Source organism: Octodon degus, unplaced genomic scaffold, assembly GCF_000260255.1.
Source record: "Octodon degus isolate 3935 unplaced genomic scaffold, OctDeg1.0 scaffold00014, whole genome shotgun sequence".
NCBI lineage: Eukaryota > Metazoa > Chordata > Mammalia > Rodentia > Octodontidae > Octodon > Octodon degus.
The window spans coordinates 11,276,523-11,300,605 of NW_004524590.1; the positions used below are offsets into that span (position 1 = coordinate 11,276,523).

The following is a 24,083-nucleotide window of genomic DNA, read 5'->3' on the forward strand; positions in this document are numbered from 1 at the left end:
GTATACCACTGTCTTCTGACCTTTGGTGTAGAGCTTAGATAGAGTTATTACCTTAGCACCAGGTCCAGATCTATGAAGTTTAGATTCCTCCAGGTGGGTGTTGTTTGGTTTTGGATGTGTGCTCCACTTCTTTCTGCTGTAGGCATTAGAGTTGAACCCTTTGTGTCTCTCTGGCAAGATGTTCTGCTCCTGAATCAGCTGGGTGGGTCATGCTTCTAGCCTCTTTGCAGGGAGTTCTGCTGAAGGGTTCCCTGCTGGGCCTAAAGCCTGGGTCGAATGAGGATCTAGCGGGCCCTCGGTTGTCTCACTTGTTGGAATTCTTTAAAGGTTTTTTTCTCCGTCTATTGAGATGATCATCTAATTTTTGTCCTTGCCTCTATTTATGTAATATGTTTCATTTATTGATTTGCACATATATTGAACCATCCTTGCATCCCGAGATGAAGTCTGCTTGGTTAGGAAGTGATGGCTTGGGTCTGGATGTCCCCCTCAACGCCTTGGGTGGTCATGGGTGGGGCTTTTTCAAAGGTGGCTGGATCTAGAGTGTGATGCTGGGATTAAGAGTGACTCCTAACTATATCAGTGCAGTGATTTGGCACCACCCTAATTCTAGTAGGCTGGATGAAATGTAAGGGACAGAAAGAGGCTTGTCTTTGCCCTTGTGTATTGCTTTTCCTGTCTTCTGCTTACCATGAACTGATTTTTGTCTGTGATTCTCCCCTCTGCCAAGCCACCCTGCCTTGGTGCCAGCCAATTATGGATAGAAACCGCTACAAACTTGTGAGCTAAATAAAACTTTTCCCCTTTTACTGTGGGTGTCAGATATTTTGGGTCTGCAGTGAAATAAAACTAACTTAAGACACATGATGTGGAATCTTTATGATGATTTGATGCATTCTTTTGCTGAAAAGATTGGTTTATTCCCTCCTTTTTTGATGGTGTTGGACTTTGTCTGTTTTTGGAATTAGGATGATAGTAACTTCTAGGAATGACTTTGGGAGTCCTTCTTCTCTGTCATTGTCATTAAAGAACTTGAGAAATGTGGTGTTGGATCTTCTCTAAAGTTTTTATGGAATTTCACAGTGAGTTCATCCAGGCCTGGGCATGGTTTTTAGTTCTACCTAGCAAGAAGTATAGGGAAAAGTATATCTACTCCATCTTCTGTGAGTAGTGGATTTAAAATTTGTTTTTATCATCTCCATGAAGAACATTGGGCTGGAATTCATAGCTTCAGTTGTGGCTACTGAAGTCCAGTGATGACTCACTGTCCTTCCACTTTCTTCAGGAGAACAGTAGTGCTGGTTTGACCATTGCAGGGCTGTGTCACTCAGTTGAAAATTGTTCTTTCTGAATTCCGATAGCAGGATGTTTTTCTTTTAAGAATGCAAAGGTCATTTTTTTTCCTATTGAATATGAGATTTAGTAAGACCAACTCTTAACTTTTAACTAGTGCTTAATAAAATGTACAGTTCGAAGCATTAGCTGTAGAAAAGTTTATTTTAAAAAGTATTTTTTTTTTCTGGCATCATGTTGCCAAGACTAACTGTAGAACTGACCTTTTTAAATAGTATTTTCTGACTAGTGCAGTGAAACTGTTTATTTTTTATAGTGGGTCAGATGCTTTTTTAGTAAAATATAATGGGTAGCTCTTGGCAGAGTTCAGAAAACACTTGTTTAGTCTTGGCTCTGATTTTTTTGGTATTTTTTTAGGGAAAGGTCTACAGGGTGTTCAGGGTCTCACTACTAGATCAGACTTGAAGAGATCCACCTGTTTGCAGCCTCTCAAGAGCTGGGATTACAGACGCATCTCAATTGCTGTCTCAGCACACCCCATGGGTGGGGCTGGCATGGCAGGCCTGGGGATTGAATCCGCGATCCCTGTGTCTGCTTGCAGGGTTTTGGCTCTGCTATTGAAATAGTGTTATTCTTAATTCACACATTCTTCCTTTCCTCATCTGCAAAATGGGACTAATTATTCCTACTTTGCTGGATTGTTACGTGAAGATTATAGTCAAAGTATCAGAAGCACTTGGCACCATGTTTGATGTGCTAGGTAGCTTATTTGTAATGCAAATTTCTTAAAGTAGAAACCTTGATTCTTATCATAAAGTCATATAATAGAGACCAAAGAGATTGTGGCTTTTTCATTGATTCCATTATACTGTGCTGGAGACTGTTTCATTTTTAGTGTGGTTAGGATAATAGACATTTGCATCAATTTTGGGAGTGGGGCTTTGAAATGAGCCTTCATTGTAATTGTGTCCCTATTTTGATGAATAGGTTACTTTCAAAATGAAAGTTTAAACAAAGAGTCATAATATAATGTTCAAATAACGGAACTTAACAAAAAAAGGGTATACAGACGATTGTATCTGTATATTCAAAGTGGTTTGGATAGATATATAGTTACATTCTCTTAATGAATAGAATGATTCTTGTACAGCAATTAACCACTAGGAAGAATATATACAGTGTGTTAATTATTGAAACTGTCCTACCGATTTGATTTGCAATTGTCTCGTTGCTATTTGTTTATCAATAAAATTATGGGAAAAAAATAAAATAAAATTACCCCGACTCTTGCTCCTGCTTGCCCTCCTCACCGGTCCTCAAGAGCCCCTTACACTTATGTGATTCCAGTTTGGCATTTGTAGTGATTTCCTAGAGCTGTTAGAACACAGTATCCAAACCACAATGGCTTAAAAGAGCAGCATTGTACTGTCTCCTGCTTCTGGAATCCAGCTGTCCAGAGCCAAGAAGTCTGTAGCCTGGGCTGAGGGCTCTAAGAGTGAGCCTGTTCTGTGCCTCCCTCCGAGGTACCAGTGGCCCCAGTATTCTTTGGTTTGTGGGTGAATTGCTCCCCGTGTCTTCCTATGGCATTCTCCCCATATGCCTGTCTACACATGGCTGCCTTATAGGGATACCAGTTGTGATGAACTAGGGTGCCACATTGTCGTAGTCTGCTTGGGGTGCTGTCACAGTGCCAGAGGCTGGGTAGCTTGTACACAGTAGCAGTTTGTTTCTCGTAGTTCTGAAGGCTGCAGCATCCCAACATCAAGGTCCTGGAAGACTTGCCGTCTGATTAGTTTCTGCTTTCTGGTTCATGAATGGACTCTTCTGTCAACTGTGTCCTTATGTATTAGCAGGGGTAAGACAGCTCTCCGGGCCCCTACAAGATGCTAGTCCCATTCAGGACCTAAGCATCCCCCGAAGGCCTTACTTCTTAATGCCATCAAATGGGTATTTAAGTTTTAGCATAGGAATTTTAGGTGAGCTCTGTCTACTGACCGCATCCACTTGCAGTTCTCCATATCGGGAGCTGAGGCTCAACAGCCACAACAGCCTGGTGGATGTCCTTGGTTCACGCTTAGCCAAACCAGCTGGGAATGAGGCCTGGCCGTTAAGGAGCACCTGGGTGAATGGAGTGTCTTTGGAAGCATCAGCTTTTCATCAGGTGATGGAGAGGGGAGTAAAGTTTTCCTGAAAGGACAGCTGCCACTTTTCCACATCGTGCTGAGGTGCTCCTGGGTGGCTGACCCTGTTCTTGAATGTATCCTTTCCATATGACAAGTGAGCTTGTTTGGCCCTTCCTACCTGATTAGCATTGAGTTAGTCGACTTCTTCCAACAATGGGAATGTTAGACTGAGGAGTCACATGCACCGTGAGTCAGATGTTCAGTTGTAGCAAGAACTTGGTGGTAAGCTGTCACATGAGGTGTGCCCTGGTGACTGCGCCAGGGAGCAAGGAGTCGCAATCCTATGGGACACCTCTGGGTAGAGGCTGCTTTCCTTGCTAGAGGATCTAATTGACAAAATTGTCAGCCACGAAGACTGCTGCTTCAGAGGGGGCATCCAGTCTTTGGGGTTCTCAAGCGAGAGAATGAGCTGCTGCTCGCTGCGTGGCTTCTGGTATTATCAGTTTGTTTGGGTGCCGTTCAGAATGCTGGTGTGTGGGTTAGCCCACATGAAGGATGAAATAGAATGTGCAAGTGTGAGCTCTCTCAGGGTGCAGCCCAAGAAGCAAAACCAGCAGGAGAAAAAGTGCACCTGTGCGTGTGCACACACACATGCGCGCACACACGCATACACACAGAGGCACTGGTTTACTTAATTATCAGTGCTGATTAAGTGAATCTGAAGTCCAGGCTAGAAGTTGTTAAGGACCAATTTGGACAGACTGGCTGTATGTACTGAGTTTGTTATCCCAGGCGGAGGGCATCAGGGGGACTGAGGGGACCAAAGGAAGTTCTGAATATTGTAGTTTATCCTGGCCCTGCAGACGCATCACAGTGCCACGGCAGACACATACCAACTCCAGTGCCTGGAGTCCCCCAGGGTGCCAAGCTTGTTTCCTGGTGGTGAAGGGCTATAGAGTCAGCCATTTTTCCTTGATGGCCAAAGGGATTGGGCATTGTGACTCCAATCATGGCTGGACTCCACTGGTGGAGGTCTGATCCCAGCACGTGGGGACCTTTGACACTGAGTTTCCAGTCAGGAGACTTGGTAACAAGCAAGTCATCTTTTTATGGAATCAAAACTTGCAACATTAGAAGTTGAGGTGGCAAGGGACATAGCTCAGTGGCACAGCACCTGCCTGGCAAATGTGAGGTCATGAGTTCAATTTCCAGTTCAAAAAAAAGTAGTGAGGGGTAACTGGTTTAAATCCTGCCTTACTCTCTGGTGCCAAACTTCAGGGGTTCATCCTGCAATTCTTGCTCAGTGAAGAACCCCTCTCTGGCTTCAGGGGCAGGAAAGTCAAGGCTATGTGTGGCAAACCTATGGCACGTGTGCAGCAGCAAGCTGGCCGTATCATTGAAAGCTCTGTTACTGTGTTTTTCTTTTAATGTATGAGTTGTTTCTTTTTAAACTTCAGGTTTAATTGTAGTATTAGCACTTTGCAATAAATAAATGGATTTTGGGTTGCAGTGTGGGTGCTTGGATTCTAAAAGGGTCATCATCACTAATCTTTAACATGTCACTTCCTACTGTGTGTTCGGATGCAGCAACTGCAGCAGTACATTAAATTGGTGTGGATGACCTTTTCCACTAGGTCAGCTTAGTTTTCTTTCTTGTGTATAGTTTGGATCTTAAGTGTCCCCTAAAGGCTCCTGTAATAGTGGCTTGACCTTCAGCATGGTGCTGCTAAGAGGTGGTGGAAATGCTGAAAGATGATGCTTAGTGGGTGGATGAGTCCTTGAGGATGTGCCGTTCCAGGGTATTGTGGATATTCTCTCTCCCTGTCTGTCTCTGCATGAAGTGAGCAGTTTTGCTTTGTTATATTTTCCTGCCACGATGTGCTAGCAAAGCAACCAGGCCGACCCATCATGGACTAAAATCTCTCAAGCTGTAAGCTGAAATGAACTCTATCAGTTCTTCATCTCAGGTGTCAGTTCTAGCAATGGAAAGCCTACTGACACTTCCCAGCTGTGCAGTGTGTTCAAGTCCCCGTAGCTGAAGCTGAGTACCTCTTCCCCTGGGGCCGTGACAGTGACTTGGGTGCCAGTATCCATGGAAATATGAAAATTTGAGTCCCCTTTCTCAGGTTCTCCAACACACTTGGATGAGTGCCTGAAAGTTTTAGTCCCTCTAGAGCCAGGGACAGCAGCCCACTCCTAATAATTTTTCTACCAGAGCAAATATAAAGGTAGAGGACAAAAGGAAGGGATCAGGGGATGTGGTGGGAGACTGGCCCTGCTTCAGGGATCAGGGGTGTTTACTTTCAGCCTCAGGTAGTCTGGTACCTATAGGTCAAACTAAGGGACTTTTCATTCACACAAAGTCTTTGTTTCACAGAGACTCCTGTGTTTATCACTACCACCGCACTGCCTTTCATTGGTGGCCTCATTGTTATGGTAACATCCTTTTTTCCTCACACTCAGGGTAGAGGGGACAATTGTCAAAGGCTTACTGGGCAGCCTGTCTCAAACTTACCTTCTGCCATTGTGGGGAACCACTCAAAATGTTTCAAGTTTCAGAGGCGTCTAAGGACACCTGAGGATGTGACCTCATTTATCTAGTGCAGGTGCCCAGTGGGATATAGTCATGTAACTGAATTGGTGTTTTGTCCTGAGCAGCTAGCGAGGTCCTGAGAGGGGCCCATGGGAGATTAAGAAAAGACACGTAATAAAAGGAAAGCTGGGACTGGGTGGACTGTGGCCCTCGGATGGAGAAGCAGCAGCACCACATTGGCCCCAGCATCTTTATTGATATGCAGTAGAAAGGGGAGAAGTGTGCAACAGTCTCTTAAGCACAAGGTCTCAGTATTTTGCTGGGAACACAGAAAGCCACACATTTTCAGAGTTCTCTGGGCTGCAGTTAACACGGAGAAACACCAAAACTGGCCACCTGCTAATACGCACCTGAGCTAGAGTTCGCCTTGTTTACGTGGTCTGAACCTGGCGTTCCATGTTCCTGGAACCGCTTTGCTCTAGTCCCAAGGTATTTGTCAACTTCTGGCTTAGTGGAGACTCAGCTACCGCTCATAACTTAGCACAGGTAAACTAGCAGACACTGGTTGTGGCATTATGTAAGAATGTAAATGAGAGCTGACAGCTTGTACAAGAATTATCCAGTAATGGTCTAGGATGCTCTTGCGCTCTGCTCTCCTCCATGCTGCCTGCTGTTGTTGCTGATGTCTTGCACACATGATTCCTTTAACCTGGGAACCTCACCCATGAAAATCTCCCTCGCCCCCACCCCCCATCCCAAGTGGAGCCACAGCTGCCCATCTGCTAGACATTATTGAATGTTCTCTATACCCACTCTTGGCCAAGAACATTTGCTGCTGGATGTTAGGGGATCTCATGTTTTCTAAGCCCACAGAACCTTTGTCACTTCTATTCCAGAAGATTATGTCTCTGTCACCATCTGTCCTTGTCACAAACTTTCAAGATCTGAAGAATCCGAGATTTTACTCTGCTTGCAAAATGACAAGTCTGCTGGTAGTTCACTAGATGCTTATAGAAAACACACAATGTGGGCTTAAGATAAAGGACTGTATTACTCATGATGTGAATGTAAGCTTGGTAAAAGAAAAACAGGCAAAATTTTACAGAGTTTATTTGAATAAAGAATGATTCATTAATTGGGCAGCAACAGAAAATGATTCAGGGAGCTCCACTTTAGCAGTGTGGGCCGCAAGGTTTTATAGACTAAACATAAGGCTGACCAGATAGCTCAGCAGACTAAAGTGCCTGCTTAGGCAGAGTGCAGTGGCCAGGCTTTGATCCCTAGCATCCCAAGCTGACCCCACCACTGGGACATGCTGAGACTGCGACTAAGACTAGGCGCCTGTAATCCCAGAGCTTAGGAGGCTGAAAACAGGAGAATCACTATGAGTCTGACCTACATAGTGAGACCTTGTAGACCCTGTACTATATACATAAAGAATAAATAAATAAAAATAAGAAAGAACTATGAAAAATATAGATGAAACATAGAAAAACAAAGTGCAGCAATTAACTGCATCAAGACATTTATTTTATTAGGGTACAGTGATGAAGCATTTGCTTTCAGTTGGATGTTTGGGGATGTCCCTGTTTGTACAGCCAGTCAGCTGGTTGGTTGGTTGTGGTGGGCTGAGACTTGTGGCATGCAGTTCTTTTTGTCTGTAAATTAGTTACAAGAAATGTTTCAAGTTAAAGTCCCAGTTGCATACAAAAGAGTTGTGGTTACAGAAACAAGTTTAGACTGATCTCTTCCTTGTTTTAACAAGCTTCATGTATGTGTCAGTTCTTCTCCCTTTATAAATCTTGTAGAGACACTGACTAGTGGCCCAAAAGGATGCTGCACAGGGAGATGCTGCACAGGGAGGGGGTTTGTGTCATACTTATGGCTCTGTATTTGGTAATCCAAATCTTACTGTTAACAGAAACAGCTGGGTCAGAGACAAAGGACTCTGGAGCTGATGGTTCAGCCAACGGCATGAGCTTCTTGTCTAGGCCAGTTCCTCTTGCCCCATAGTTGCACAGAGTCAATGCAGGGTGACAAAGGTGTCATAGCCATAGAACTCCAGGTTTAGACAATCCAGATTTCTCATAGAGGTCTTTAAGAAGCTTTACTTCGGAGGGAGATACTTATATTACTGGAGAGTAAACAGCTTGCCTTCTGTTTTAGTGGCGGGCACGAAATCTGTCTTAGTGGGCTGTTTGCTATGCACATATCCTTGAAAGAGGGTTAAGTTAAAACTCATACCTGCTCACAAGACATGCAGAAAGGCAAGAGACCCATGGAGAAATGTTCTCCAACACACAGCATAAGAATCAGCATTTATGGCGAATAAAAATAATCAGCATTTGTCCTGATTATTATGGACCAAAAAGTAGAATTTATATTTAGTATGTTTGCTTAAGAAAGGAAAGAATATGAGAAGTAAAGTATCCAGTACTTTGGCAAACTCAGCCAGCCAGAATCATTTTGTGAGAGTCTTTCATACCTTGAGCAGAAACAACAAGTGATGGTTTTGTGTTCGTGCCTTCAGGTGAAGGTCTATGGAGTTGGAAGTGTTGGTTTCTACTTCACTCTTCACAGTCAGCTCTATAGACCATAGCTTCTGTGAATAACCAGAATGAACTGTAATTACATGTGGGTTTGTTTTTTATGTTTCTTTGTATGTGAGTTGACAGAGATCCGTCTAAAGTCAGCAGTCATGTATGGGGGGGCACAAGCTTGTGTTTATTGTAATTCTAACCTGAGGTTTTATGTGATATGCTGTTTTTTTTGTTTTTTTGTTGCTTTCTTTTGTTTTTGTTTTTTCCCCTCAGAAGTCACTTTTCTAGTTTTATGGTTCCTTAGCTGGGAACTTAAGGGGACAGGAGCCAGACTAGGAGGGAGCGTAGTTGAGAGGGTCAGGCAGTGTGGTGGCAGCTTGTCCTGGCTTTCCTGGGTTGTGAATTTCTAGCACAGACTCAGTACTCGAGGCTGAAAGCCCGTCTCAGCTAAACGCTGAAGACTTCTGAGTCGTGAGTCGTCCTTTACTGTGGTGTCGCCTGTCCTAGAAAAGCAGCCCTTAACTCCCTGTAAGGCCAGGAAAGAGACACTGGACAGCTCTGCTGCAATGATACTGCCGGAAGACTGGTACCGCCCAGACTTGTTTTTGGGTAGGGAGGTTTAAGACCTTCCTAAGCCCCAGGTGTTTTTACTTTTCAAAGCCCTACCCTACATTACGTTATTAAAATACACTCATAGCTCACATTAAATTGAACCTATATATAATTATTGAAGAGAACTGAGTTGTTATTTAAGAAAATATTTAAGAAAAGTTGCTTTGGTGGGGTACCAGGAATTAAACTCAGGACCTTGTGCTTGAGTTGTTATTTAAATATTAATGTTGGTTTAAAAATATTTTGATATATTGAACAAATATGTTTTTCCCCAAGTCTCAAGCTTCTTTTGCTCCCTTTTCTCCCTCCCACTCTTTCTTCCTCCCTCCCCTCCCCCCTCTTTCTGCTTTTCTTCCTGTTTCCCTTCCGTCCATCCTTTCTTTCTTGGGGTTCCACACTCGAGCATGTTAGGTAAGCATCCTTCACAGCCCTTAAACTTTTCCTGGGCCCCTGTTTTCAATATTACATTTTTCTTTTCAAGAAAAGGAAGAATTTAGGTCTCCTCAGCCTCTGATATTTTGATAGAGTCTAACTTTATAAATTATTAGTAACATTTCCATGAAAGAAAATCTTCCTGCAATGCACATATTTGTGTGTTTAAAATGTTTTTGTTATGAGAAATTTCAAGCATATACAAACAGAGAAGAGACTAGAGAAAAATACACCGCACAGCGTTCTTTCCTTCTAGGAGCCGCTGTCTAGACCCCTTAAACTGATGACTTCCGTGTGGTAGCAGACATAGCTCAGCCGGACAGAAGCTGGTGACCTCGGAGGTGACTGCGGAAGATGGTCCCTGGGCTGAGCCTTGAAGCGTGTTTGTGCTGAAAAGTGAGGAGGCTTGGAGATCAGCCCAGAGGAGAAGGCTTGTGACAGTGTCCCTGGAGGAGTGAAGAGTAGGTGGTGGTGATGACAAATGCCACCCGAGAGTCAGGGAGAGGCTGAGTGTGGGAAGCTTTTTGTGTCATCTTAGACAAGCTCAGGCTTCTTCTGTACATGTGACCGCTTCTGGTGACTCTTACTGCCAAGCGCTGGGAAGATTTGGTATCTGTGAGCACACTAGGGAGTGCGGCTGCGTAGTGCTGGGTGTGGAACCTGCGCCCTCCTGCACACTGGGCGTGGCCTCGGCACAACCAAGGCTCTGTCTTCGCAAGCTTTCACATCCCTCTGCATGACCACTCTGTGGCAACCAACGCTTCAGCACACAAGCCCTGTAGAGCACACACTCAGGCCACGTGCAGACCATGGAAGTGGACATAGGTGTATTTATTATTGAGATGTGCAGGGTATTTTGATTTATGTATGGCATCATTTGCTTAAACTGCTTTTTCCTTAATATTTTGATAGATTCTAATTTTATAAACTATTAGAAACATTTCTGTGAAAGAATATCTTCCCACAGTGTATATATTTGTGTGTTTAAAATGTTTTTGTTATGAGAAATTTCAAGCATATACAGAGAAGAGAATAGAGATGTGTATTTGTTTGTTTGCAGTGTTGGGGATTGAACTCAAGGTCTTGTACATGCTAGGCAAGTGTTTACCACTGAACTACCTGCCCAGTTCCAGCCCCATATTTTATTTATTTTTTATATTTATTTATTTAACATTTTTAAGAAATAATTTTATTGAGAAACAAATACCAATGAGACAATTTCAACACCAATTACTAGCCCAGTTTCAATAATTAATACATTGCATATTGTTGTCTTAGTGGTTATTCATTGTACAAGATGCAGACATGATTAGAAGAAATCTCTCTCATTGAATTAAGAAAATGCAGCTATATATCTATCCTATTTTGAATATACAGATACAAAATGGTCATTCATTTGTATCCCCCTTTTCTGTTTAATTTTGTCAGAGAAGGGTATTCCATTGTCATTTAAATATTGGGTGTGTGAATTGAGCAAAATATTCCAATATAGTCCAGTAGTCCATAATAGTAGTGGGTTTTCCATAATACTGGCAATGTCAGAAGTTGTTGACTGGAGCCTTTTACGGCTCATCATATTAGTATGGCTTTTCTTTTTATACTTCATTTTTATACTTTTCTACTGGATGGTTAAGACCAAGATAAAGCAAGACCTGTATAACAAGAAATATAACTTTTGTATCTGACAAGGTCAGTCAAATCCCCTCAGGATTTATCGTGAGACCCTGTACCTCAGATTGTAGATCCTTTGTCAGTGTCAGCCGTGTGGATGAGTTACGGCCATTGCTTGACCAGTTTGTTCTCTGTGAAAGCCTGAGAGAATGTTTTCTCTCCATGTGACTCTCCCCAGGCACACTATACATCATCGATCACATTCCTCTGTGGCTTCATAATCTCCTTGATCAGAAAATTTGGAGCACAACTGAGTTACATGATGTTACAGTACAGGTTCTTCTATTTCCTGAGTCTTCACTGACCTTGAAAGACTAGGGCCAAAATGTTGGCTGTCCTTGAAGCCCTTTCTTTTCTCTAATTTTTGGTCTGCAATCTTAGGTTGTTAACCCTCCAGAAGAAAAGCTTATTATTATTACCCTGCCACATAGGCAGTTGAGCTTAACCTCACTATCTGTCTGAATATCAAACATCTTAGGCATATTACAGAACAGGTATTTTCCATCAAGTATTGATATGTTAAACTTTAAGTTCCTACAGAATACAAAGAAAAAAATTAAAAAAAAATTAAAAATAGGAATAAATAGTTACATATTTTTATACAGAAATTTAGGGCCGGAGAGATGGCTCAGTGGAATAAGTGCTTCCCTGGCAAGCACAACGACCTCAGTTCAATCCCTGGTTCCACAAAAAAAAAAAAAAAAAAGAAATTTAGAAATCTAACCATATACAGCATTGTAGCAGGACAGTCCAGTGACTTTTTTTTTTTTCTTGTCTCTTGTTTTCATTTATTACCCTTTTTTTTGAATAAACATTTATTTGAGAGACAGTATCCAGCTGCTTATTTTAATACACACTTCCGTATTATTTTCCTCTGCCATAGTATTTGAAAGCAAATGCCAGTCATTATATCATTTCACTTACATGTCCTCAGTCATGTAAAATATATAATTTTTCTTTCTTTTTTTGGTATTTAGTACAGGATCTACAGGGTCTCACTACGTAGATTAGTAGATTGAACTAGTAGTGATCCTCCTGTTTACACCCTCCCAAGAGCTGGGAGTGTAGCTCAATCATGTGTGCCACCATGCTCAGTCTTAGTTGCTGTCTCAGTACGCTTTGGGGGAAGGCCCAGGGATGGAACCCTTGGCCCCTGCGTCTGCCTAAGCAGGTGCTTTAATCTGCTGAGCTATCTGGCTGGCTCTATATTTATAATTCTATATAAATAGATTTGATGTTTCTAATATTATTTAGTACTATGCAAATCAGGGTTCATATGAAGTCTAAATGTTCAATTGGCGATACATTAAGGTTTTCTAATTTAAAATCTTCCTCCCTTTTGTTTCTCCTGCAGTATATTTATTGAGTAAACCAAATTATTTTTCCAGTGGACTTTCCCACCATGTAAACTTGGCTGGAGGCCTCTCGCTACGCTGGCACTAACATATCTTCTGTACCCTGTCATAACCAATAAGTGGAGATCTGGAGGTGTGATTCATTTGTTAAAATTGGTTCAACTCTGTCTCTACCCAAAATCGCCTATCAGTTTTTACCGGATGGTTTTAGTATCCCATCATTTGTTGTATGGCCTGCATTCATTGCTTCTTTAGGCTTCTCAGGATGATGGGTTTTAGAAATTTTCTGAGATAACTGTAAGTTCACATGTAGGATGTAATACAAAGAAATCCTTTATACGTTCTCCACATTTTCTCCAGTGGCAGCATCTTTGCTCAAGTATAGTCCACTGATGACATCCATGGTACCAATTTAGATTTCACTGGTTTTACATATATTATGTATATAGATATGCACATAGCTCTGTGTGTGCATCTAGGTCTGTGTGTTTTCTTACGCTGTAGACAAGTATAGGCAATCCCACAGTGAAGAACCAGCACACTTGTGTCACACTTGTGTCTCACGCTACCCTTCTAGCCACAGCCATTTCTTTTTGACCCCTTGTTTCACCCCAAAGACACCGACTTTCCTAAATTTCTGTAATTTTGCTGTTACTGTAAAGAAAAATACAGGAAATTATATAGTATCTTCTTCCGAGATTTTTTAAAATTAAGCTTAATTCTCTTGAGAACCGTCAGATGATACCAATAATTTATTCCTTTTTATTAGTATTTCCAGCCATTCATTAGAGAATATTGGATTGTTTCAGTTTTGGAGAATTATATTTAGATGTGCTGTAAGCATCCATGTACAGGTTTTGTGTTAACTTAAGTTCATTTTGTGGCATAAATACCCAAGAAGAGAATTGCTGGGCTGTATGCTAAATAGGTTTAGCTTTGAACAAAGCTACCATATGCTTTTTTTCGGAATGGCTGTACCACTCTAATCCCTCACCAATGAGTGAGATACCCAATTTCACCAACATTTTAGTTACTATGTTTTATTTTAGTCTTTCTGATATCTTTATAAGAATTTTTAAATTCCATTGTTCTTTCTAATTTTTAAAGGTATGATTATTTTATAAAGAACTTGTCCTTAACAGCTATTTGATACCCATGAAGTACAGTCTCTTCAAGAAAGGAAGGTTATTCAGTGTTCTTTGTTCTTCACACCACTTCCACAAGTAAATTTTTGGAAAAAAACAAAGCTGCTCTACTAGCTTTTTGAGTGACTAGCTTTATTTATTTATTTATTTATTTACAGAACTGGGAATTGAACTCAGGCTCTTACACTTGCCAGGCAAGCGCTTATTCTACTGAGCTATCTCCCTGGCCCCAAACTGATGATTTTTTTTTTTTTTTTTTAGCGGAATCAGGGATTGAACTCAGGCCCTGTGTTTGCCAGGGAAGCACTTAACCTACTGAGCCATCTCCCTGGCCAAGTGACTAGCTTTAAAAAAAAACACACACAAACAAATAAGAACAAGTGTTATTATGAACTCATAGATTTTAAAATATATTTGATGTGATTATCTTTTAGGATAGATTATCTTCTATGCTAGAAGAAATATGAAAGGGTAGGAAAATTAAAATTTTGATGTAGATTACCCTTCTAATCTGTAGAAAGGCTGTGCCATTCATGCTTTGAGAAAAGTATATGAAACATATTTATTTGTCCATATCCTTGCCACCACTGACAGTTGGCCAGGTTTTAATTTTTACCAATCTGATGATAAAATTGATAGCTTTTCGGTTACAGTTCTTTTTTTTTAATTTTATTTATTTATTTATGTGTGTGTGTGTGTGTGTGTGTGTGTGGCCAGCTCAGCCCACCAGGGGGCGGGGCTGGCTGGCATGTGGTGCTGGGGGACTGAACTGCAGTCCCTGTGCTTTGCTGAGCTTGTTCCAAGTAGGTGCTTTAGACCACTGAGCCATCTCCCCAGCCCCAAACAAAGGAGGGGAGGGTTGTTTTTTTTTTTTTTTTTGCGGAACTGGGGATTGAACTCAGACCCTTGCGCTTGCCAGGGAAGCGCTTATTCTACTGAGCCATCTCCCCGACGGTTACAGTTCTTTAGTTAGAAGTGAAGCTGGTCTTTTCACACTTATTGTCTTTTTAACATTTAATCAATTTCTGTTACTGTCTTTTATTATTGCTCAGAGAAAATACCCAATACCCAAAGTTAAAGGAGTAAAGGTCCTTTGGGTCATAGTTCATTGAGGTTTTAGTTCATAATCCCAAGGCAAGGTGGCCTGGCAGACAGCTACCAGAGAAACAGTTCATGGAAGGCAGAAGGTAGCAAAACAAACAAGGGAAAGCCACAGCTCTTTCTATCCTGGTATCTTATCTAGGCAACTTAGGGCAGATAGCATCACCCTTACTCCCAGGGCCTTTGTCCTAGCGGTGCACCATGCATCAGTCCCAACACTGTACACATCCACGTCTGAAAAGCTCCACCTGTGACCCCATGTTACTATTAGGTTATTTTCTTAAATTTTTGTTTCCTTATACCTTTTAACTTTTTCCTGATGTTTTCTGTTTGCTTAGAGCTTTTCTTAACATTATAAGAATAGGTACTATTGTAGTGCATGTCTATGATTTTATGGTTATATTTAATACATACTCTGGACAACTTGTTTCTCTATCAGAAGTGAAGTAAGAATCAAGTACTATGTTTTCTAAATACCTGGTAAGTTTTCCCAATGCCAGTTTCTTAAATATATTTTTAATGAACTTTACATTGACCCCCAAGTCCATTTACTCACCACTTGAGAAGAGACAAGGACAAGATTTAGGGGTCAGGCAAAAGGCTTGTTCGATAAGCTGGCAGGACCAAGAAGATAGAAAACTGGTGCCCAAAGAAAGCCAGCCTAAATTTTGTGCTCCTTTCATTCTTAGACACAAGAGAAAGAAGTGGGGCTTAGGAAGGCTGCTGGGAAATGCTGTGGAAGCTAGTGGTGGGCAGTCTGTCCCAGTGCTGCCGTAAATCTTGAAAGGAACGGTTGCTCTTCTTTTGGCATCTTCAGCTTTGAAGGTGCAAGAGAAAGATCAAATTAGGCAAGTTTTGAGTAAATCAACTCTTTTTGCTGCCTATTTCTAGAAGATTCTGTAAAAGACTAACATGTCTATATGCAGAGTTGAACAGAAGCAATATAATCTACAGGTGAGGTAGCAAAGGAGACAGACCGTACAGAGGCAGAGGTGCAAAGCTTTGTCATCCTGTTTTAGTCACCTGTCAGGTACCTACACAGGCCCGAATGAAAAGTTAGTGCTTCCAGCACAAACAACCTTCAAGTCCCTAAGAAGTAGCCTGGATGTCATTGTAACTCACACTTAGTGGTGGCTTCAGTGTCACCCACAGCAAACCTGCTGGGGAACTAATGATGATGAATTGTTGGGCTGCATGACCTCAAAAATTACGTAGTGATTGTAAAGGTCTGCTATAAGCAGAGGGTTTTTAGGTTTTGAATGGCCACTTTTGTACAAAATTCGATATAATGTTGAGTCTATTTCTGTTTTATATTACATTCTATTGATTTATCTGTTACTGTTCTATTGTCACGGTTTACGTTGCTGATTTTTTCCATTAATGTTTTTGTTAATGGAGTTTGTGAAATTATGATATGTGAATTTATTCATTTTGACCGTTGCTTTATAATTTGTGTGTTTTGGAGGGTGGTAGGTGGTGGGGGTGGTACTGTCCCAGCCTCTATAATGTGTTTTTTGTTTTTGTTTTTTCATTTTATGTACGACGATCACTATGAGTCCACACAGCTTGGACCCATAGTGATCCTCCTGTTTTCAGCCTCCCTAGCACTGGGATTATAGGCATGCTCCACCATGCCTGAACTCGCTCAGCGCATGCCAGGGGCAGGGCGGGTGACGCATGCGGAACCAGGGATCGAACCCTGGTCCCTGTGCTTGCCAAAGCAGGTGCTTAGTCCACTGAGCTATCTCACCAGCCCCTTATAATGTGTTTTAATAAATGGTGTTGCCTCTTTTTTTCCTTTTATGATTTCATTGGCAAAGCTCATAAATTCAATCAGATGATTTTAGAAATAATTGTTTTCAGTTTTCCCAAACATTCTTTTTATATTTTCATTGGGATTTTATTCAGTTCATAGATTTAGGAAGAATTGATTTCTTTATAATTGTGAATCCTTATACTTAAGCACATAGTCTTTTATTTACTATGTGTTATATCCTTAATACTGTTATCATTTATCCATTACTATTGTTTGTTTCTCTCCCTTTGAGGAGTGCCTTTTAAATCCAATTAGAATTTTTAAATATTTCAAACTTTCTGGGGAAAATATCTTATTTATAATCTATAATAGATTTGTAAGCTACCTGCCTGTGCTAACAAGCTTTATTTTCCACCGTCTCTAAGTCAGATTAGATCCTGATTTCCTTCTGGAAGAAGCTATTGTTTAGTTACTGAGCATGTTGCGGTGAATTAATTTCTGAGGAGTGTGATAGGAAGTTGTTGACTCACATTAGATGTGAATGAAAAGCTGGAGTTTTGTATAAAAAATTCATCTGTTCTAATATACCATCTGGGACAATTTTTAAGTGACAAAAACAGACCTACGGTTGTAAAACAGTTTATAAGGCATGCATCTGCCAGGCTGCTGGGTGTCCCTGGTTGAGATCAGTTTTTGATCCATTTCATTGTGCCTGAGAATTTATTGTTTTATCTGCTGCTTAATAAGTTGCTTCAATGCTCCAACCTGTCCATCCCAAGTAGAGTGATAGTAATGAGAACAGCTCCGTTTGCTGAGGTCCTCCCGGGTGCTAGGCACAGTCTTTTGTTTTTTTTTTTTACTTTTTTTCCATAATTTTAGGCACAGTCTTTAAGAGTTTCACATGTTATTTTTTTCATGTTATTTTCTTAAGTTCACTGAAGGACTCTCTAAGAAATTCTCATTCTGCAGATCAGACAGTTAAAATAAGAGGCAGAGTTAGTTAAACAGATGCAATTCTAGGCTCTTTGGGGCCTCGGGCTGTGCTGCAGGTTTTCCAGGTGTGTGTGTGTGTGTGTGTGTGTGTGTGTGTGTGTACTTGTAGGTGTAAGCATGTGGGTGTAGTCTGGGGATAGGTGGCGGCAGAAGTGATCCTAGCTCTAGGGAACCTGGTGACATACAGCAGGCTTTCATAATACAGAGCTTCATCCTTAGGAGCTAGTCTCCATTAAGTACATTAATATGTTTTAAATTTTTATCTTATAGGTGTTTGATGAATTGCACTATTTGGTAGATTCCAGGGTCATGCTTTCTGGGGAGCACTGGTAAGCTTTTTAACCTATAGACAATTTTATAGGGTAAATCATTATCTTGGGGGAAAGTCTATGTTCAGGTCCTTTAGAACTACTCATTTAATTATGAATAATATTTGGCTTATAATTACGTTATTTTTATATATTCAAATAGTTGGACCCTTTAATATTGTATACAATATGCTATATGTTGTCTCAAATTTATCAAAATATTTTTATTATTTTTATTATTTTTTATTTTTATTTATTTATTTTTTTTATGTGTGTGTGTGTGTGTGTGTGTTTTATGTGTGTGTGTGTGTGTGTGTGTGTGGCCAGCTCAGCCCACCGGGGGCGCGGCTGGCTGGCATGTGGGACTGGGGGATTGAACCGTGGTCCTTGTGCTTTGCTAAGCTTGTTCTACGTAGGTGCTTTAGACCACTGAGCCATCTCACCAGCCCCTCAAAACATTTTTATAAGCATTCTGTGATTCAAAGAGACTTTCCATACCAAATTAATGTTACTTATTGCCATATGTTTTGAAATATTTTAGACATTTAAAAATTTATTTTTTATGTATTGGTACAGGGTCTCACTACGTGACTCAGACTTGTAGTGATCCTCCTGTTTTCAGCCTCCCCAGCACTGGGATTACAGGCATGTGCCACCAGGCCCAGACTCATTCTCTGGCTTGTGGTGCTCTGGGGGTGGGGCCAGTGTCTCATGCAGGACCAGGGATCAAATCCTGGACCCTGTGGATCCCTGGTCCCTGTGCTTGCCAAAGCAGGCTTTAGTCCTCTGAGCTACCTTGCCAGCCCTGAAATATTTTAGACATACTAACAGACATAAGTGATAATATACTATCCAGATACCTAACATCTTGCTTACAGGACTGGATGTCACCAAAGTACTGAAGCTTCTGTATGCCTCTCCCTAAATGCATATTTTCCCTCTAGAACTAGCAGTTAATGATCTGCTTTTTAACATAACAAATGTTTATAAGCTTTGTAGAAATAATACTATAGTCTACAACTTGCCTTTTCTCACTCCACATAATATGCTTGAGGTTTGTCCATGTTGACACATGTTCTAGTCCATTCATTTTTACTGCTTAGGATCATTTGTTAAGTGAGTGTGCCACAAGTGTTTGTTCATTCTCCCGTTGGTGGACAAACTGCTGTAATTAGTAATTAACAAACTGCTGTAATTCTCTTGCAGTTCTCCTGTGTGTGTATGTAAGAGATTCTGTAAGGTGCTTGCCTATGAGTGAAACTGCTGGATGCAAAGGTATGTGTGTTGTCAGCTTCACTGAATGTTGCCAGGTTATCACAGGAGTGCTGCCCACTTGGAGCCCCTCGGTGTTCTGTACCCTTGGGAGCACTAGTTATTGTCAGACCTCATTGTGGTACTTTATAAATAAGAAATTTCGCTGTCATTTTGAATCACAATCAGTGATGAGGTTGCTCATCTTATGTTTGTAGGGACTACAGGTGTTTTTTCCCTCCTTATCCATGGGTTCATCTATGGAATCAACCAACTGCAGGTCAAGAATGTTAGGGGAAATACTGCATCTGTATGTAACCCGTAGACTTTTTTTCATATCGTTATTCCCTAAATGATACAGTATAACAACTACCTAGCATCTCCATTGTCCTAGGTATCATAAACAATCTAGAGAGGATTTCAGGTGTGCAGAATATGCTTAAGTTATATGCAAATACTATGCCATTTTATATAAAGAACTTCTGCATCTTTAAATTTTAGTATCTGTACTTACTCTAACTGCATATTATGATTGATAGTGAGTTGCTAAGTTGAAAGTAACATGATATAACTACTACTAGATAGCACTATATACTATTTGTATCTTTAAAACATTGGCAAATATGCAAATTTTTTGAAAGCTATACTTTTTGGTGATTTTTCTGATAATATTTTGGAAAACATGGAATTAAATTGATATTTGAATCCTGGCTCTTTGTCTTTGAAATAGACATAATCCCTCATGGTCTGATGAGAGAATTGAGATAACACCTAACCATAGGCCTGGTATTCAGCTTTAGGAAAGAGATACATATATTCAGCTTCAGTAATATAAAAAATGGATGATACGTGGTAGCTGTGTAAATCAATACTGACTCCCAGCAGCATCTGTGGGATTAAAATGCTGCCTGTTGATAGCTGATACAAACATGCTTCCATCTCAAGACCAAGCAGGAACCCAGTGGCATGGAAAACCCCAAACCATCCCGTGTCTGCCATTTATCTGTGTTTGGCTGCTCTGGTCTTCTCTGATAACTTGTACGTGCACCAGCCTGCCGCTTTTGTTCAGCTTCTGTGCTTTGTCAGTTTTCTGAAGACCAGAATGCCTGTGACAGTGACAGAGCTCTCTGGGATCAGACTTGTTGTATGGGCATAACCTTGGGACCCTTGGAGATACCCTGGAATCTGGTCTCTGATTGGGAGCTCTATCAGTAGCTGTAGAATGTGGAAGAAACTGACCAGGTGCCTGCGAGCTGATCAAGGGACTGCTGAGTAGCTAGTTACTGTGAGTTGATTTCGTCTGTTCTTCCCTCTTCTGCCACAGGAGATTGTTCACATGGCTGCTGAGGAAGTGACCATTACAGTTCGCCTCATTCGGTCATTTGAGCACCGCAATTTCAAACCTATAGTGTACCATGGAGTTAATTTGGACCAAACTGTAAAGGAATTTATAGCATTTCTGAAGCAAGGTATTGGTTTTTCTTTGATTAGTAGTTTGAAAAAAAAAAGTTGGTTATGGTAATAATCTTTTGAAAAAGCCAGGCATAATGATGCAGGCCTATAATCATAGCATGCCAGAGGACTGAGGTAGGAGGATCCCAAGTTTGAGTCCAGCTTGGGCAACTTAAGGATTGACTCAAAAACCAAAAAAGGGATGTAGCTCACTGGGAATACAATGAGTCAGCACCACACACACACACACACACACACACACACACACACACACTCGTGTGGATGCAACAGTGAAAGTACCTTGGAAGGTATTCATCTAGACTCTGGGCTGGTGCTGGCCTGGCTGCCCTTCTGGGCCTCTCTGCTTGCCAGACCTTCTCAATGAGTGGTGTGTGCATCCTCACCAGCGAGAGTTGCTGTCATATTTGACTTGACTAATTAAGGCCTACGTTTACTTTAATGGGGTTATGTGTTTGGAGATTGATTAATAAAGGAATGCAGTGTAGCTGATTGTGTTACCTACCCTGCAGAGAGGGGACCTGTGGGAACACAGCCAGAAGGGAGCAGGATCCTGAAGAGCGAGCAGGGAACCCCGGGGGGCGCTGGGTCGTGGAGGTCACGGAAATGGCAGCCGTTGTAGTGGTGCTAGTTGATCGCTTTGTACCTGGAATTGGCAAGAAGTTAACCTTCACTTCAGTGGGTGCTCGATGGGCTTCTTAACCTCTGTTTGTAATTCTTGAAGTATCCCAAACATTAGCGTTTGATAAAACATTCAGCATAGCTTTTATTCCTTTAACTGAAATGTAATTTATGTACAGTGTAATATACACATCTCAGTTTATGGTCGCATGGGATGACAAATGTGTCACTTTAATCTGACTTTTTAAAAAACTTTTATCATAACTTCAGACTTGTGAAGAGTTATAAGAATAGTATCTCCAGATGTTTTTCTGCAGATTCCCCACATTAGCATGTGGCCTTCTTGGCTTTTATCCTTCTGTTTGCTCTTCCCTTTTCTCTCCCTCACTTTCCCCACCACTTCCAGCCCTGCATTTAGTTTTTCTTTCTGGATCATGTAGAAGTGTATTACTGACATGATTCCCTCTTTACCCTTGATATTTCAAAGCGTATTTCCTAACAAATATGTAATATTCTATATGTAAGTATTTTACAGTTTACATTTATGTGTAGTAAAGCATAATGATCAAGCTCAGGAACTTGCCATTGGAATGACACTGTTATCTTCTCTACAGACCTCATTGAGATTTTAATTGTCCCAGTAGGATCTTCATTAGAAAACACAATCTAAGGTCACATGTTGTGTGTAGTTCCTTTCCTCTGGACTACTTCTCTAGCTTTTGTTGTATTTTATCACCTCGCCAAATTTGCATAGAACAGGCTACTTTTTTGAATGCTCCACTGCTGAGTTCATCTGGTGTTTTCCCATAGTTTAGACTTAGGTTCTGCCTTTGGCAGGAAAAATTGTAAGCATGGTGCTGGTGTCTTCTCAGTGCCTCCCAGCAGAGAGAGTCCCATGTTGCTGGTAACATATGAGTTGGTTAAGGTGGTGTCTGGCAAGTTTTCATTGTAATTGAGAAGTGCCTCCTAGGGATCTATCTCATCTGAGACTACGTGAGTCTCTCGTTACCTCTCAAACCTTCAGGTGCAGGTTAAGCGTTCTTTGGTGATTCCTGCCTGAGTCAGTTATGATGATGATTGATAAATGGTGATTTTTCTGATTCTATCATTCTACTTGTATTAATTAGTTTTCTGCAGTAAGGAAGAACTTTTTACACTCCCTGGTTTGTTTAATGACTTGTTTCTATATTACTGTGGGCTCATAGCTACTTTACTTAAGGGATTATTATTCTCTGTCATCACTAGGAGCCCCATTTCTTGTGTCATTTTACTATGTCCCTGTCATCCTTTGAGCACTTCCTTACTTTGGCGAGTGACATGATTCTTCAGACTTGCTGTGCCCTTTCTCTGCCCCAGGCAAGGTCAGCTATTTCTCCAAGAGCTCTAATTCTATTATTAGACAATAGTATTCGAAAAAAATCAAGATTTTGGTTTCAGTGTAAGTATTGTAAGTGTGTATAACTTGCTTTTTATTGTATTTATTTATTTTGTAGTACTGGAGATCAAGCTAAGGGTCTCTCACATTTGAGGCAAGTGCTCTTTTACTGAGCTACAAGCCTAGCCCTACCTAGTTTTTTTAAAACATAGTTAATTCTCAACATTTTACTTTCTGTTTGACTTTCAAAAATAGTCTTTGCAATTCCCTGTATAATTTTGGGAAGTGTTTCTATTTTGTATTGTAGAATTGTATGTTGAGTAAGGAGTAGGCACTGTATACAGATGTGAGAAGAGGACTCAGACTGATCGGTCTGTAACCAAGGAAAACCTAAAGGTGAGGTGTGATTGAAAAATACAGTGAATGTTTAGAGTTTTGAAACAGTGTTACAGTAAAAGACACACTGAGATTAATCCCCCTGAAAACATACTCGCCCTATCATTCTAGCCACTTTCTGAAACAGTTTTGGAAGTCTTCTTTTGTGAGTGTCTTTAGCTGCCCTGGGGTAGGCAGTGTCCTGAGTCCATTCAGAATGTTCACCTCTCGGGGTTCTTTTGACTTTATGAGCCAGAAGTCACAAGAGTTCAGGTCTGGTGAATAAGCAGGTGAGGACACACTGTGCCATTTTCATGATTGTGTCTTTCCAGTGGGTGGCACTTGGCAGTAACATTCACTGAGGATTTCACAGAGGCCTTTGGAGGTGTCCAGTGAGTGACAAAGCTTTGAATCTCTCTTCAAACTTTGTGTGTCTCTCTTTGTGCTGTGTCTCCTTTGCTACCTTAGCCTTCGGGTCAGATGATCTTCTTTCAGCATTGCATGTAAACATGTCACTTAGCAGTGTTTGTCTGGAGTTGGTAGTGAGGATTGATTTGCTCCAAATATACTAATACTAATCTCTCCACCATGTTCAAAGTGGAAGAGACTAAGAACTGAAATACTGTCAGTGTTTAGAGGAGCATCACAACCACCATGTTTCCCGGTATCATGTTCCTGAACACAGGAGAGGCACCTGCAGGCTCCTGCCGTCTGTCCTTTTCTGTCCTAAGACCACCTCTGTCCCTCTGCCTAGGGACAAGCTCCTTCTAGGGGCTTGAAACAGTTCACTACAAGGATTTTTAGGGTGCTGGCATGCCATCCTCTTGTTTGCTAGAATCCTGAATAAATGTTTTTCTTTGCCCCAACAAAGAAATTGCCTTCAATTCGTTGGACTCCTTTTTGAGCTGTGAGTAAGCAGGTGGGTTCTGTTGTAAGTCAACTTCATAGAGATTTTTTAAAGGATTTCATAAAAGGACAGAATTATTCATAAAGGAACTACTGGGCTACATATAGTGCATACATTTTTATTGCCATGTTCTTTACTATTAGAGGAAAACAGTACTAAAAGGTAATGTAGGGAAAACATAATTCTTTTCTAAACTCTCAAGTTCTTATTGTAAGGGACTCC

The 24,083-nt window shown here is 41.0% G+C and overlaps 1 protein-coding gene across 6 annotated transcripts in view; it reads left to right on the top strand.

Annotated features, from left to right (window-relative positions):
• CUNH2orf76 (chromosome unknown C2orf76 homolog) overlaps positions 1–24,083 on the top strand; it is a 69,749-nt gene that overhangs the window by 13,366 nt on the left and 32,300 nt on the right. For 2 of the 6 annotated variants that reach the window (XM_023709764.1, XM_023709768.1), the window contains exons 2-4: positions 17,825–17,883; positions 19,069–19,137; positions 20,438–20,582. In XM_023709764.1, the coding sequence (XP_023565532.1) occupies positions 20,450–20,582 (133 nt within the window). In that variant the 5' untranslated portion in view covers positions 17,825–17,883; positions 19,069–19,137; positions 20,438–20,449. Of the gene's footprint in view, positions 1–9,792; positions 9,930–9,955; positions 9,995–15,249; positions 15,286–17,824; positions 17,884–19,068; positions 19,138–20,437; positions 20,583–24,083 lie in introns of those variants that run through there. The other 4 variants (XM_023709765.1, XM_023709767.1, XM_023709766.1 and 1 more) reach the window with 4 other exon arrangements.